This window comes from Nomascus leucogenys, chromosome 23, assembly GCF_006542625.1.
Source record: "Nomascus leucogenys isolate Asia chromosome 23, Asia_NLE_v1, whole genome shotgun sequence".
In the NCBI taxonomy this organism is placed as follows: domain Eukaryota; kingdom Metazoa; phylum Chordata; class Mammalia; order Primates; family Hylobatidae; genus Nomascus; species Nomascus leucogenys.
In genome coordinates this window covers 8052549-8066723 of record NC_044403.1, presented here as the reverse complement: position 1 = coordinate 8066723, position 14175 = coordinate 8052549, and the positions used below count along the sequence as shown (strand labels likewise).

The window sequence follows — 14175 nt, the reverse complement described above, 5'->3', positions numbered from 1 at the left end:
AGAGTGCACACCAGCCTATTAAAGTCTCAGAGAAGTCTAGCTGTAAAGGAACTTGTTTAACTTTATTTACTGGCTTTCTTACATTTCTTTAACTTTGGAAGCCTTTTATCCCCAGGAACTTTAAATCTCACAGGCCCTCATAACTGAGGAGCACAGTTACGGAATCAGCTTGTCATTGCCAAGGTGGCCCCTTCTTTCTTCATACAGGAGGTAATGAAACCTATGCTGTGTCATATGCAGAGAGCTAAAACAATGTGCTAGGAGATTAATGTTCAGCCAGGCCTTTCTTATTTTTAGGATGACAAAAAGGATTTGTGTACCTTCTCTGGAGAAAATAATTAGGTTTATTCTCCTTCCCCTTGCATGTGTTCTGACTCATCTATCCAGGTGACCAGATGGCCTAGAACTGTCTTAGGTCTTTTAAAAGAATGTGCAAGGGACAAAGCCACTGTTTATAGTAACTACTGTTTTACAAGAAAAATTTTTAGTGTTTTTAAAATAAGCTTTTAAATAAGCCATTAATTCTGAAATACCAGTGCCACTGTAAACCTATAAACAAATCCAAATGTTCTCTTAATTAAATCAATGTTTATTACATCTCATGAATTTTAACATTCTTTTGTAAAAACAACAAAGACGTGGGAAGACCACAAAACAATGGACAAACAAAAAATCATAGATTGATTAGAGAACTTACATAGGAAGAGTTGAGATTTTTTTAAACCCACAGGAAAAAGAATTGTGATCATTTTTAGCAGGCTAGTAACATTCTTACCAATACAGGAGATAAAGAATATTTGGTTTGACTATATGATAAAGTAAAAATTTCTGCAGCCAAATACAAAGTCAAACACCGGGTAAACACAGCAAGTAGAACAAAGGGTTAATGTTTATATTTTTTGAATAACTCTTGTAATTTAAGAAAACTATCAAACCCAGTTAAATGAGAAAAAGATAAACAGTTCATACATAAGGAAACTGTTGGTCGCCAAAGGAATTCGTTTCCTTCAGCTAAGATTTTTTTACCCACCTGTCCTCATGCTGTGCCTGGTATTGGCATTTCAGCGGGAAGATACCCTTTGTCCTGTGGGGAGAGGGAGGCAAGGGACACATTTAAAACAGTTGTCAAGACATCATACATGAGAAGAGAGAATGAAATAATAAGGGAAAAAAATTAGGAAGGCAGTCAGGTAGCAGTTTTTGTTTGTTTGTTTTAAATCAGGAATGTGAACTGAGTAAAATACTTTGACAACTGTTCTTAAATTTGTTAATACTCAGTATTGGCAAAGCACTGCAAAGCAGTTCAGTTTTCTTGATAATTCCTAAAATGACAAACTTTCTTTATTTTTGCCTCAGAAATTATCCTAATGAAATAATCCAAAAAGAAAAAAACAGGACAGAAAAACAGCGCATATATTGAATAGGGCTTAGCAACTAAATAGGAATTTTTAACTTAATGGAGCATGAGTTCATGATTAAAATTATGATAAAAATAGTTGTAACACGAAACAGTGTCATGATAGGTGACTGTAGTTGCATTTGTGTTGCTTAATTCATTTCTGTAAAATATGCCTGTGTACTTCAGTAAGATTATGATATGTTAAAATTTGTTTTGTGTAATACGTACATACTTACTAGAAGAAATGCTGATTCATTTTATTACAAGTGATTTTTTGCCCGTTTTTAGCTGACTACACAGACTCAGCCTTCTCCACTCCGTGTTCCTGCAGCTAGAGACATGACCTAACATCCTGATGACCACTCTCAGGGAACTTGAGTGACTGGCCGGTGCACCATGGAACTTAAAGTATGGGTGGATGGAGTTCAGAGGATTGTTTGTGGAGTCACTGAAGTCACAACTTGCCAGGAGGTTGTCATAGCCTTAGCTCAAGCAATAGGTAAGTGAACTCTGTGGGTATCTGAGAAAAGTACATTGTGCTTCCTTTCGTTGTATGTGTTTGTTTTAAATATAGATTTCTAGGGGATTTTGTTCATTTGGTTCCATAATAAGTCTCACAGGCACTCTTGTACTTATTACAGTTTGCCTGTGTTTAGGTAAATCTGTGATGATGCTTGTTCTCTGACACCCCTAGATTTTACTAACCCTGAGTTAGCATCTATACTGCCTTCTCCTCTCCTGTTGTTCAGCCTAAACAGTGACTTCTGAAACTAAAGATGTTTCCTTGAGCCAAAATTTAGACCCAGATTAAGAATTTAGATTCTTAGTTCCCAGAATCCCTCATTAGGAAAAATCCCACCTATTGTTTATTTCTCCATACTTTTAGAAAATACAACAAATGAAATAACATCGCTCTTCACTGGAAAGATAATGTATACTTTTAAAATCTTATGATTGGCCGGGCGCGGTGGCTCACGCCTGTAATCCCAGCACTTTGGGAGGCTGAGGCGGGCAGATCACTTGAGGTCAGGAGTTCAAGACCAGCCTGGCAAACATGGTCAAACCCGTCTTTAATAAAACTACAAAAATTAGCCGGGCGTGGTGGTGCGCACCTGTAATCCCAGCTACTATGGAGGCTGAGGAAGGAGAATGGCTTGAACCCAGGAGACAGAGGTTGCAGTGAGCCAAGATCATGCCACTGCACTACAGCTTGGGTGACAGGGCGAAACTCGGTCTCAATAAATAAAATGAAATAAAATAAAATCTTATTAGACAATGAAAATGAAGCACAGCTCTTGGCTTCATGTTATTCTCCCACCATGTTTTACCCTTTCTTCTTATTTATTTTAAGCTTATCTTCATCATAGTTTATGTATGTCTAGTTGCCTTAAATGATGAGGGCATAAAGTAAAACCAGCAATATGGGTCCAGGTTTATATTTGCATCTTAAATCTTTCATTTAACAAACATGTATTAAGAGGAAGCTGTGTGGCCAGCACCATGCGAAGTGCTCAGGGCCTCTTTGTCTTTGAGCTCCTTCTCAAAAGTTGATTTTATGTCTTGCCAGTTTATATTGGAAGCATGTCAATTAGCTCAGCATTGAAATGAGTCATACTGTTGCCAAGGCACTTTAGCATTTGGTAGAGATGATTGTGCCACCTGTGATGTGGCAGATGCACTGTTGGAGGTTTACAGTGCCCTATACAAGACAGAGACTTTCGTCTAATACTGACATCTTTTGATTTTTCCTTAAACACTATTGCACAAGAATATATTGCAGCAATGCTGAAAATTCTGGGCTTTCACATCCAGTGAAACTCTTTTTGCATTTGGGAATCATATATATATGTAGACTTAAGTTTAATTATTAAAGAGGAGAAAATTAAGGCATTTAATTTTTTCATATTCTTTCTATGAGCTTATTAATTGTCACCATTAAGAGCTTCACTTAATCTATGTGAATTAAAATATACAGCTTTTTTTTTCTTAGTGAAGACTACGTTTATTAATTGTCAAACCTGGCTTTCCTTGTTATATTTGGGAATTAAACCATGGACAGTGCTAAAAAAGAAAAAAAAAAAGGTAGTTTTTACAAAAGTGAAAGTAGTTGAGTAGTGCTATAAGCTGCATCTGTCCATAATCACAGATGTGTGTGTGTGTGTGTGTGTGTGTGTGTGTGTGTGTGTGTGTGTGTATGTAGTTCCTTTTTTTTAAATTATACTTTAAATTCTAGGGTACATGTGCACAACATGCAAGTTTGTTACATATGTATATATGTGCCATGTTGGTGTGCTGCACCCATTAAGACATTTACATTGGGTATTTCTCCTAATGCTATCCCTACCCCATCCCCCCACCCCACAGCAGTCCCAGTGTGTGGTGTTCTTCACCCTGTGTCCAAGTGTTCTCATTGTTCAGTTCCCACCTATGAGTGAGAACATGTGGTGTTTGGTTTTCTGTCCTTGCAATAGTTTGCTCAGAATGATGGTTTCCAGCTTCATCCATGTCCCTACAAAGGACATGAACTCATCATTTTTTATGGCTGCATAGTATTCCATGGTGTATATGTGCCACATTTTCTTAATCCAGTCTATCATTGATGGACCTTTGGGTTGGTTTCAAGTCTTTGCTATTGTGAATAGTGCTGCAGTAAACATACGTGTGCATGTGTCTTTATAGCAGCGTGATTTATAATCCTTTGGGTATATACCCAGTAATGGGATGGCTGGGTCAAATGGTATTTCTAGTTCTAGATCCTTGAGGAATCGCCACACTGACTTCCACAATGGTTGAACTAGTTTACAGTCCCACCAACAGTGTAAAAGTGTTCCTATTTCTCCACATCCTCTCCAGCATCTGTTGTTTCCTGACTTCTTAATGATCACCCTTCTAACTGGTGTGAGATGGTATCTTATTGTGGTTTTGACTTGCATTTCTCTGATGGACAGTGATGGTGAGCATTTTTTCATGTGTCTGTTGGCTGCATAAATGTCTTCTTTTGAGAAGTGTCTGTTCATATCCTTCACCCACTTTTTGATGGGGTTGTTTGCATAATCATACTTTTTGCACAGAATTTCAAGGGGGAAAATGCCCGGAGGTACCATGTGTGTGCTTGCCCACTTGGACTACAGAGTATACTTATTTGTGAAGAAGCCAAAAAGACATTTTAACTAAATCTACCCTCCCATTTTTACTTTCTCAATAACTCAATCCAAGAGCTGTTTTGAAAAGATGGCAACTTGAATACAAATGTTTTGTGATATTCCTCCAAACTTGGCCAAACAACTCTTTCTGTATCGTAAATACTTCATTGAACTCAGAATTCATCTGGAGATGACTCCACTGGCAAGTAGCCGAGAGCTGTGGATCCTGGTTTCTGTGGTGGGGGTTTATTAATTAGAGAAAATTGCTGCTCTGAAAAGCAACCCCAGAATTTCCAATGCCTAACACAGTAAGTGGCTAGCTATATTATTTGTAGAGCATGGACTGATGGACAGAACCACTGGTGGCTGTCAAGAATGTATAGTGAAGCAATTTGTAGACTGGTTTCTTAGGTTTAAGTGCACGTCTTTGCCTCACGGGGGCACTACACACACACACGTGCACACACACACACAGTGTATTCTTGATTAGGAGTTACAGGTTTTTTTCTGGATAGTTAAAATTATTTTTAGGAAACCATAGAAACTATCAAAATGACTTACTATGAAAATATGCACACAAGTTGTCAACCTGCAAATATATATATGACAGCTAAGGTTCTCTTCATGCTACTAATCAATCAAATTGAATTAGCAAAGAGCTAAAAACAACATAGTTTGATGAAAGATGTTGATTCTATCTAATACTATAGGAAGAAATCTTTTCTACACTAATCCGACAATCTTGACAGATCAGATTTAGGTGATGGATGTAGGGCACATGCTCAAATGATGACAGAATAACTAAAAGTGAAACCTTAGTTGAAACCTCTTCTTGGCATGAAGTGGTTCAACTGTCCTGCAAGAGTGCACTCAGAGTTTGTCACTGTATACCCTGAGCTTTCTGAAACATTCCCAATTTAAACGTTCTACTTTGTTTCCCCTGTAAAATATCTCAGAAATGCATTTTTTTCAGAGTCTAAACTGCTTCTCAAATCTAAGTGAAACAGAAAGCCTTTGACAGATCATCTATCTCAAGTTATAATGGAGAAAATGCATTTGCTTTTATCTCAAACCAAAAATATGACAAGGATGTATTTCTGCCCCCAGGCAGCTTAGAGCTTAACACAGAAATAAAAGTCCAGCTAACAAAAGATGAGAGAGGAAAGAAGGAAGAGAAAGAAATCAAGGAGATTGAGGGAAAGGATTTCTGATCCACAGTACTTTGATACTTGGTGTCATTGAGAAGATAAGGAAAGGAATATGTATTTTATATTGTCATATTTAACTCTTAGTTTCACATGTAAAATATCAATTTTAGAAATTTAAAAATTACTTTTCTACATTTATAAAGTAATATTATTTATTGTAGATTATCTTGAAATTTAGAAAACACAAAGAAGGTAAGAGAATCACTCATGATTCTACTTCCTAGCAATAAACAATGTTTTTTGTGTACTCATAGATGAGCTTTTAAAAAATTATACTCTTCATATGCTTTTTGTAGTTTTGAGTCTCATTGTCTCATTTTTCATTTATTGTATTGTGAATTAATTTTCCACATACTCATTTACAATTTTAATATGTATAACAATAGTCTAATTTTTTATTTTAATTAGCTTCTGTATTTGCCACATCTGTAGAATATTATTTTAATGAATGTTAATACATGTTAATTCATAGCATGCATCAGTCAAGATGAGTTAGATTATGCTGTGTTAACGAACAGCTCCCAAAATCTTCTGGTTTGTAGTGTTTTCTACTTATTTTGGTTTATATTTTTTTTAACGTAACCAGCACAATGCCCAGTAAATCACACTTACCCTGTAACTGTTTTTTTGAGACAGAGTCTCGCTCTGTCACCCAGGCTGTAGTGCAGTGGCATGATCTCTGCTCACTGCAAGCTCCGCCTCCCAGGTTCACGCCATTCTCCTGCCTCAGCCTCCCGAGTAGCTGGGACTACAGGCGCCCGCCACCACGCCCAGCTAATTTTTGGTATTTTTAGTAGAGACGGGGTTTCATCGTGGTCTCAATCTCCTGACCTTGTGATCTGCCCGCCTCGGCCTCCCAAAGTGCTGGGATTACAGGCGTGAGCCACCGCGCCTGGCCACTGTTTTTATTATGTTTAGTAGTAGTGAGCTTATCATATAATTCTAAGTAGACAGTAATTCTGTGATTACATGATATACACTGGGAGGATATACTGTGGATGATGTAACTATGGTTTGAATGCACAACTGGCTGACAGGTATATTCAGAGATAATTTTTTATTGTATCACTGTCATTCTAAGAAATACTATGGGGTAAGAGTTATTTTAGTAGTTTCACTCAGAACTTAAATATTATAGTAAAAAATAATTAAAGGTCATCAGAAAATTACTTAAAATTCTTTAAGCTTTTATTTCTTCACTGATAAGATGAGGATCATAATATCTTCTACGGCTTAACTCACAGAACTAAGATGATATATATAAAAGCATCAAAAGCATTTTACAGGCTATAAGATAATGAAGTGTTAGTTCTGTTACAGAGATCAACGCTCACTGTAAGAATTCTAAGTCATTATGGGAAAAGCTAGTTGTGTTCACTAGAGTTTGCGTGAGTCCTGGACTGTGTAATATATTTTACAAAATTTTCATTAAAATGTTTATAGCTCAAGAAGCAAAGTATCTACTATCAGAAAAATTCAGTGCTATTGGATAGCTTACCCTCCACAGATAAAGAATAAGTCAGGTGTTACTGACATTGTTTCTCATATGTCCAGAAACCTGAAGATATGCTAGCATTACATTCAGAAGAGATTAGTGCCATTTCTTTGTCATGTTCTTTTGAGTAATGTCCAATATTCATCTTTGGGGTGTGGAAGATTTTATACTGAAGAAAACATCAAATGTCAATTAAAATGAAAACTCCAGAGGGTTGGTGATGAAGATCTTTAGTAGAATCTATTTCTCTAGAGCCTGGCACTGTTTCTGACAAATAATGTGGTGTTCAATATACATATGTTAACTAAATAGCAAGATGTAACTTTTAAATCATGATTTTGATTTATGCCTCTAAGGAGAAATTTCCTAAAATTATAAAAATTGTTGGAGTATTAAAAAATGGTTGAATTCAGGGCATAAATTTCTGAGTGACCCTTGTTTGAGTTTTGGTGTGTATTTTCAAAAATGTTATGTTACTTCATAGTTGTGTATTCTGCTTTCTTAAGTAAAAGTAAGCTGTTATCCTATTTTCTTTTAATTTGTCAATCAGTCATTCAATAAGATTTCATTAATGCATTAAAATCTGTATGTAAGTTTCTTCAGTATATAAATTTAATGATTCTTAGGATTAGTCTCAGTTGCTTCAATATTTAAAAGTATAATTAATATTTTTTACCCCACTAAATTGGATCAAAATTATTTGATAGTGTCACACAGTCCTACGGTGCAAAAACAGCTTAAACTACAAATGCCATAGATAGATAGACAGACAGATATTCCTTTTTATTCATTTTAAGATTACATCAAAATAGCACACAATGTATGACTAAATGTATCTATGTGGTCAAATACACTAAAAGGAGTTTTGCAGGAGGAATCAGAATCTGTGTAAATGAAGGAAATATAATCTGTAGAACACTGCCAAGTTATAGATATTAAAAACAGTGATTATGGAATTTAATTCCTATATAAAATATTTAAAACCCAATTTATATAATAAAATCAAATCTATTAATTCATTTGCCTTTTTTAAAAAAAGCTTTTTTATATTGCTGGATGGAATTTTTTGGCCCAGTAGTACCCAATGTGCATTATTTAACAAAAGCAAATACTGGCAGTAAAAGCAATTCTAAATAACCTATCAAGACATTCTCAGAGGGTAGCAGTACCAGTAAGCACTGGAAAATTAGTTTTATTTTTAATTATGAATAAATTAGGGTCTTTAAAATTTTTTGTTTAGTTCATATAATGTGATGATTCGGTTTTCCTTTTAAAGATACTTCATTGGGCTGGTAGAATTGGAAAGAACTCTACCGATTTATCTAACCCCTCCTGTTACCGAAGGAGGACACAGAGGTTCAGAGAAGAGTAAGATTCCTAAAAGCCGTTGATAGGCGTAGTGCTATGACCTTTGAAGCAGTTTGTACACATGGGACAGTTTTAACATTGCAGATGTGTCATGTGGTTTTTCTTTGGGAGCAATTAGAGTAATTTTTAACCTGAAAATCACTGGAAACATTTTTTATTTCAAGAAGCGAATCTATTGTGCTAAGGTTTTCTTTTTCATCCTCCTTATTAGCCTGGGCATTTTGATCAATGTAACTAATATTATCTAGCACTTTTCAATTTCACAAACATTTTTATATTTTACATTCTCACTTGAGTCTCAGAACCACCTTGTCAGATAAGGAAATACTACTCTTATCCCACAGATGAGGAGACTGAGGCTAAAGGAAATTTGATTGTCACATCATGTAAGCACAGTAGGAGGCAGAGCCACGTTTGAACCCAAACCTTTCTACTCCAGAACCCTTGTCCCATCTACTCTGTCTAGTTTACATAGTTGGAAGTTGCTTTTTAAAAGTCTGTTGGGCAAGGGAGGGGAAAAAATAAATAAACAAATAAAAGATTATTGTGATGATACATCACTGTTTAAAGGAATTCTGTGGTCAGCCCTTTTGTTATAGGAAAAATGTCTTACTAGCTACCACGTGTTGAATGCCTGCTGTGGGCCAGGCAGTGTGGTAGGTGCTAACCCTCAGAATCTGCAAAGCATTTTAGAAGGGAAGTTGTGCAGCTTATCTAGTAAGTAACTAACATAGGATTATTTGCCTCCAAAACCCCAACTTCCAGCTGTACCCCAAATTCAGGTTTCCCTAAAGGAGAACACACCTATTTGCTTATAGCAAAATCATTTTTTAATGTGCTACTTATGAATTGCATACATGGGTGTTGATATTTACACATCTAGATTTCCATTTATTGACACAGTAATTGCAAAAATATTACTATTGGCTCAGAAGCTCATGAAATTTAAAAAAGAAAGCCAGGAAGGTAAATCAATAGCTGTTTATACAAGTATAATTGCTGGATGGCAGCATTGGTTTTTTTTCTTTGTAATTATTTATGTACACTTTTCACAAAATTTAAATTATCTGACCCACTCATCTTGAATGAAAATATTTAAGAGGCATGTTCAAGCTTATGGCATTACATTCATATTCTTCTGAAACTTTATCTTTCATAATTATTAGATTCAGTATATTTTTCAACATATATGTGATTGTATTCTGGTGTTTGTTTTGTTTTGTTTTGTTTTTGAGACAGAGTCTTACTGTCGCCCAGGCTGGAGTGCAGTGACACAATACAGCTCACTGTAGCCCTGACCTCCCAGGATCAGGCGATTCTTCCATTTCAGCCTCTCAAGTAGCTAGGACTACAGGTGCACAGCACCATGCCCAGCTAACTTTTTCATATTTTATTTGTAAAGGCAGGGTTTCACCATGTTGCCCAGTCTGGTCTCGAACTCGTGGGCTCAAGAAATCTGCCCACCTTTCCCTCCCAAAATGCTGGGATTACAGGCATGAGCCACTGCATCCAGCCCGCTGGTTTGTTTTTAATAATATTTTGCTTTGAGTTTTTTTTTTTTTTTAGAAGAAGAATCTTTGATACTATCATATTACCAAAACTGAACAAGTCTTCTCTTCAGGCCCTTCTTTTTATATGAATTTGTTTTGAAGAGTTTTTTTCATTGATCTGATTTTTTGTTTGCCATCAGTGTCCAGGAAGATGCCAGCTATGTGACCGATGGGTTGGTGGAGCACTCAGGTGGAGATGAAGAGGAGAGCTGGGCACCTCCTGTGACTGAGTCACAGGTTCTCCACTGGTCCCCATGTCTCCTCTCAGGAGGAGAAGTGGGGCCTCCAGCCCTCCCACGTTCTGATGTAGAAAAAAGCTAAGGGATTTGCACAGTGGAAATGTATTTGAGTTTTGAAGTTCCACCTAGTTCCTGGACCAGCCCCTCATGCTTCACATGGCGATTCTGTTGTCCTTTGTTTCAGCTAGAAAATAAACTGCGTTCAGTCTTGCCCCATATGAGAAGTTCTAGGCAGTCAGGTATTTGGCAAGAGTGTAAGAGTCTCACCCAGGTTTAAAGTATAAAGTTGAATTTCTAAGCAAGCCTAAAGAGTATGTGCAATACACATTTTCTGATTTTATGTTGTTACATGTCGTGAGGGGTTTGGTATCTTCAAGTAAAGGTTTTAAAGGTAACCTGGACTAGACCCAAGTCTAGATAACTAGACTTCACCCTCTGATGCTAATCAAAAATACACAATCATCAAATGGCATTCTTACTCCATTTTTTAACTATTACATATCCCACTTTGACAACTTATTCTTACCTTTTTTACATAGGTCGAACTGGCAGGTACACCCTTATAGAGAAATGGAGAGATACTGAGAGACACTTAGCACCTCATGAAAATCCTATCATATCCTTAAACAAATGGGGGCAGTATGCTAGTGACGTGCAGCTCATTCTACGACGAACCGGGCCGTCTCTCAGTGAGCGACCCACTTCAGACAGTGTGGCTCGAATTCCTGAAAGAACTTTATACAGGCAGAGTCTGCCCCCCTTAGCTAAACTGAGGCCTCAGATTGACAAATCAATCAAAAGGAGGGAACCGAAAAGGAAATCACTGACATTTACAGGAGGTGCCAAAGGATTAATGGACATTTTTGGAAAAGGTAAAGAAACTGAGTTTAAGCAAAAGGTGCTGAATAACTGCAAAACAACAGCAGATGAGTTGAAGAAGCTGATCCGTCTGCAGACAGAGAAGCTTCAATCCATTGAGAAACAGCTGGAATCTAATGAAATAGAAATAAGATTTTGGGAGCAAAAGTATAATTCCAACCTTGAAGAGGAAATTGTCCGTCTAGAGCAAAAGATCAAAAGAAACGATGTAGAAATTGAGGAGGAAGAATTCTGGGAAAATGAATTACAGATTGAACAGGAAAATGAAAAACAGCTGAAGGATCAACTTCAAGAAATAAGACAGAAAATAACAGAATGTGAAAACAAATTAAAGGACTATTTGGCACAGATCCGGACTATGGAAAGTGGTCTTGAAGCAGAAAAATTGCAACGGGAAGTTCAAGAAGCACAGGTCAACGAGGAAGAGGTTAAAGGAAAGATCGGTAAGGTCAAAGGGGAAATTGACATTCAAGGCCAGCAGAGTCTGAGGTTGGAAAATGGCATTAAAGCTGTGGAAAGATCTCTTGGACAAGCCACCAAACGCTTACAGGTAAGGACACTTTGATAAATAGAGTGTTTGGCCCATTTAAAATAATATCTTCTTGGAATCTCCTTTTCATCATTGCCAGTTTTTCCTTATATTCAAAGAATTAGAAACCCAGCCTTGTTTAAAAGTTGTCAAATTCTTGTGACTTACGACAGCTTAGACGGGAGCAGTAGCCGTGCGGATCCTTCTCCGTGGAAGAGCCTTGTCTTACTGTGGCAGTTGTAGCATTAGATAATGGGATGGAATGGACACTAATGATGAGATAGTGAATCTCACCTTCTTCTTTCAGAGATAGGGAAACCAGAGCTGAAAGAGCTGTCCATGGATTGGTTGGCCAGGGATTGTTGTGGCTAGCTGACTGCTTATCTGTCACTTCTCCATTGTTGCCAGCCAATCCCAGCTTCTTTCCTGACACATAAACAGCCCGCGTCCCTTCTCCCCTCTCCACAGTACCCTCCTTTGCTTTCCTGAGAGAGGCACAAAGATTTCTGTCTGATTTTCCCCCTTTCTAGTTCACGTACAAGAAGATTTCTATTTTGCCACTTAAACCCTAATCACTCAACTTTTTTTTTTTTTTTTTTTTTTTTGAGACGGAGTCTCGCTCTGTCGCCCAGGCTGGAGTGCAGTGGTGCAATCTCGGCTCACTGCAAGCTCCGCCTCCCGGGTTCATGCCATTCTCCTGCCTCAGCCTCTCCGAGTAGCTGGGACTACAGGCGGCCGCCACCACGCCCGGCTAATTTTTTGTATTTTTAGTAGAGACGGGGTTTCACCGTGGTCTCAATCTCCTGACCTCGTGATCCACCCGCCTCGGCCTCCCAAAGTGCTGGGATTACAAGCGTGAGCCACCGCGCCTGGCCAATCATCACCTAATCACTCAACTTACATTTGTTGGATACCCATTCTCGAAAAGACCTTGTGATTATGTTGCGGAAGATGCAAAGATGTATCAAACAGTCTCTATCAGATGAGATGAGAAAGAGACACAACTGATTACAATATGGCTATTTAAATTTAAATTAAGATTAAATAATAAGGCAGTTAAATATTAAATACTTTAAAATTCTGTTTTTAGTCACACATGGTCACATTTCAAGTGCCCAGTAGCTGCTGTACAGGCCATGCAGACACAGAACATTTCCACCATTGAAGGAGGCTTTGTTGGACTGTGCTGGTTTAGAGCTTACTATTCAAAGTGTAGTCCGTGCCAGGCAGCTCCAGGGTACTACTTGTAAGAAATTCAGAATCTACATTGAAACAGGATGCCCAAGTAGTACCTGTGTACAGTGAGGTTTGAGAAAAGCCGCTTTAGAACATCAACAGTTAGTTCCACAATCAGAGAAAGCTGAGGTTTTAGGAAGAACTGATGTGATCTCCTTTCTCCATCATTATCTGTAGTAAGAGATAAAACTACCACCCAAATTTTGAAAATCAAGAATTTCTCATGCAGTAGAAGCTTGTCAGCCTCTAATTTGTCAGTATTTTACTATTGGGATTCATTTTGACATTAAAAAAAGGCACAAGTGGAAGTTGTGTTGCTTTTGATGTCACTTACAGAAAACGCTAACTTATCACAGTCGTTACTAGTAAATCCCTCTACCCACTGAAAAGTGTCTGATAATCAAACATTGATCTATCCCCAAGTACCCCCTACACTCAAATAAGTGGAGAAAACAATCATTCACTTCTAATCTCTTCCCAACCGCTACCAAATCCTTGAGACCCACCCAGCCTGGGTAGAGCTGGGGTACTTTTTCTTATACACAGTAGAGGAAAGAAAGAAATGAAAAACTGTTTAAATAATAGGATGCCCCTCCTTGCTTTTACAGCTTTCCAGCTGTCCAAACTTGCTCTCCTTCTGTAGGACTCTAGTTCTCAGATCTTTGTCAAGGATTTAAGAATTCCATAGTGAGAATCTTGTGGGAATCTTGCTTTCCTCATGCTGTAAGATAAATCTCAATAATATATCCCATGAAAATTGAAACAGCTTACAAAAAACAGGAACTCTAAATCCATGGAACAAATTACAATTAACTTTGTAGTTATAAGTTAATATGAAGTGGTTAATATGTAAATCTGTGACCAGCTTAGCAAGATTGCTGTAACACAGAGATGGGTAAAAACCTGTGGGGTTTTTTTCTTTTTATTTTCCACCAATGAGTTTACAGGCTGAGAAACCCATTTTTGTTTTTGTTTTTTAATGAAAGTTTATAGACATATATTTATTTCAGAAGGGTGCGTAATGGTTTTCCAGAGGAAAGCATCACATTTAAGAGGACAGACTAATGAAACTATTGTTTTCCGTTGGCTTATTTCTTGGCCTACACCACAGAGTGAAAGTGACCTCCTT

The 14175-nt window shown here is 37.4% G+C and overlaps 1 protein-coding gene across 4 annotated transcripts in view; it reads left to right on the top strand.

The window, feature by feature from the left end:
• Nucleotides 1–14175, top strand: part of RASSF8 (Ras association domain family member 8) — a 127117-nt gene that overhangs the window by 99838 nt on the left and 13104 nt on the right. For 2 of the 4 annotated variants that reach the window (XM_012502319.2, XM_030804567.1), the window contains exons 3-4: nucleotides 1688–1898; nucleotides 10942–11831. In XM_012502319.2, coding sequence (XP_012357773.2) covers nucleotides 1796–1898; nucleotides 10942–11831 — 993 coding nt within the window. In that variant the 5' untranslated portion in view covers nucleotides 1688–1795. Of the gene's footprint in view, nucleotides 1–1634; nucleotides 1899–10941; nucleotides 11832–14175 lie in introns of those variants that run through there. The other 2 variants (XM_030804568.1, XM_030804569.1) reach the window with 2 other exon arrangements.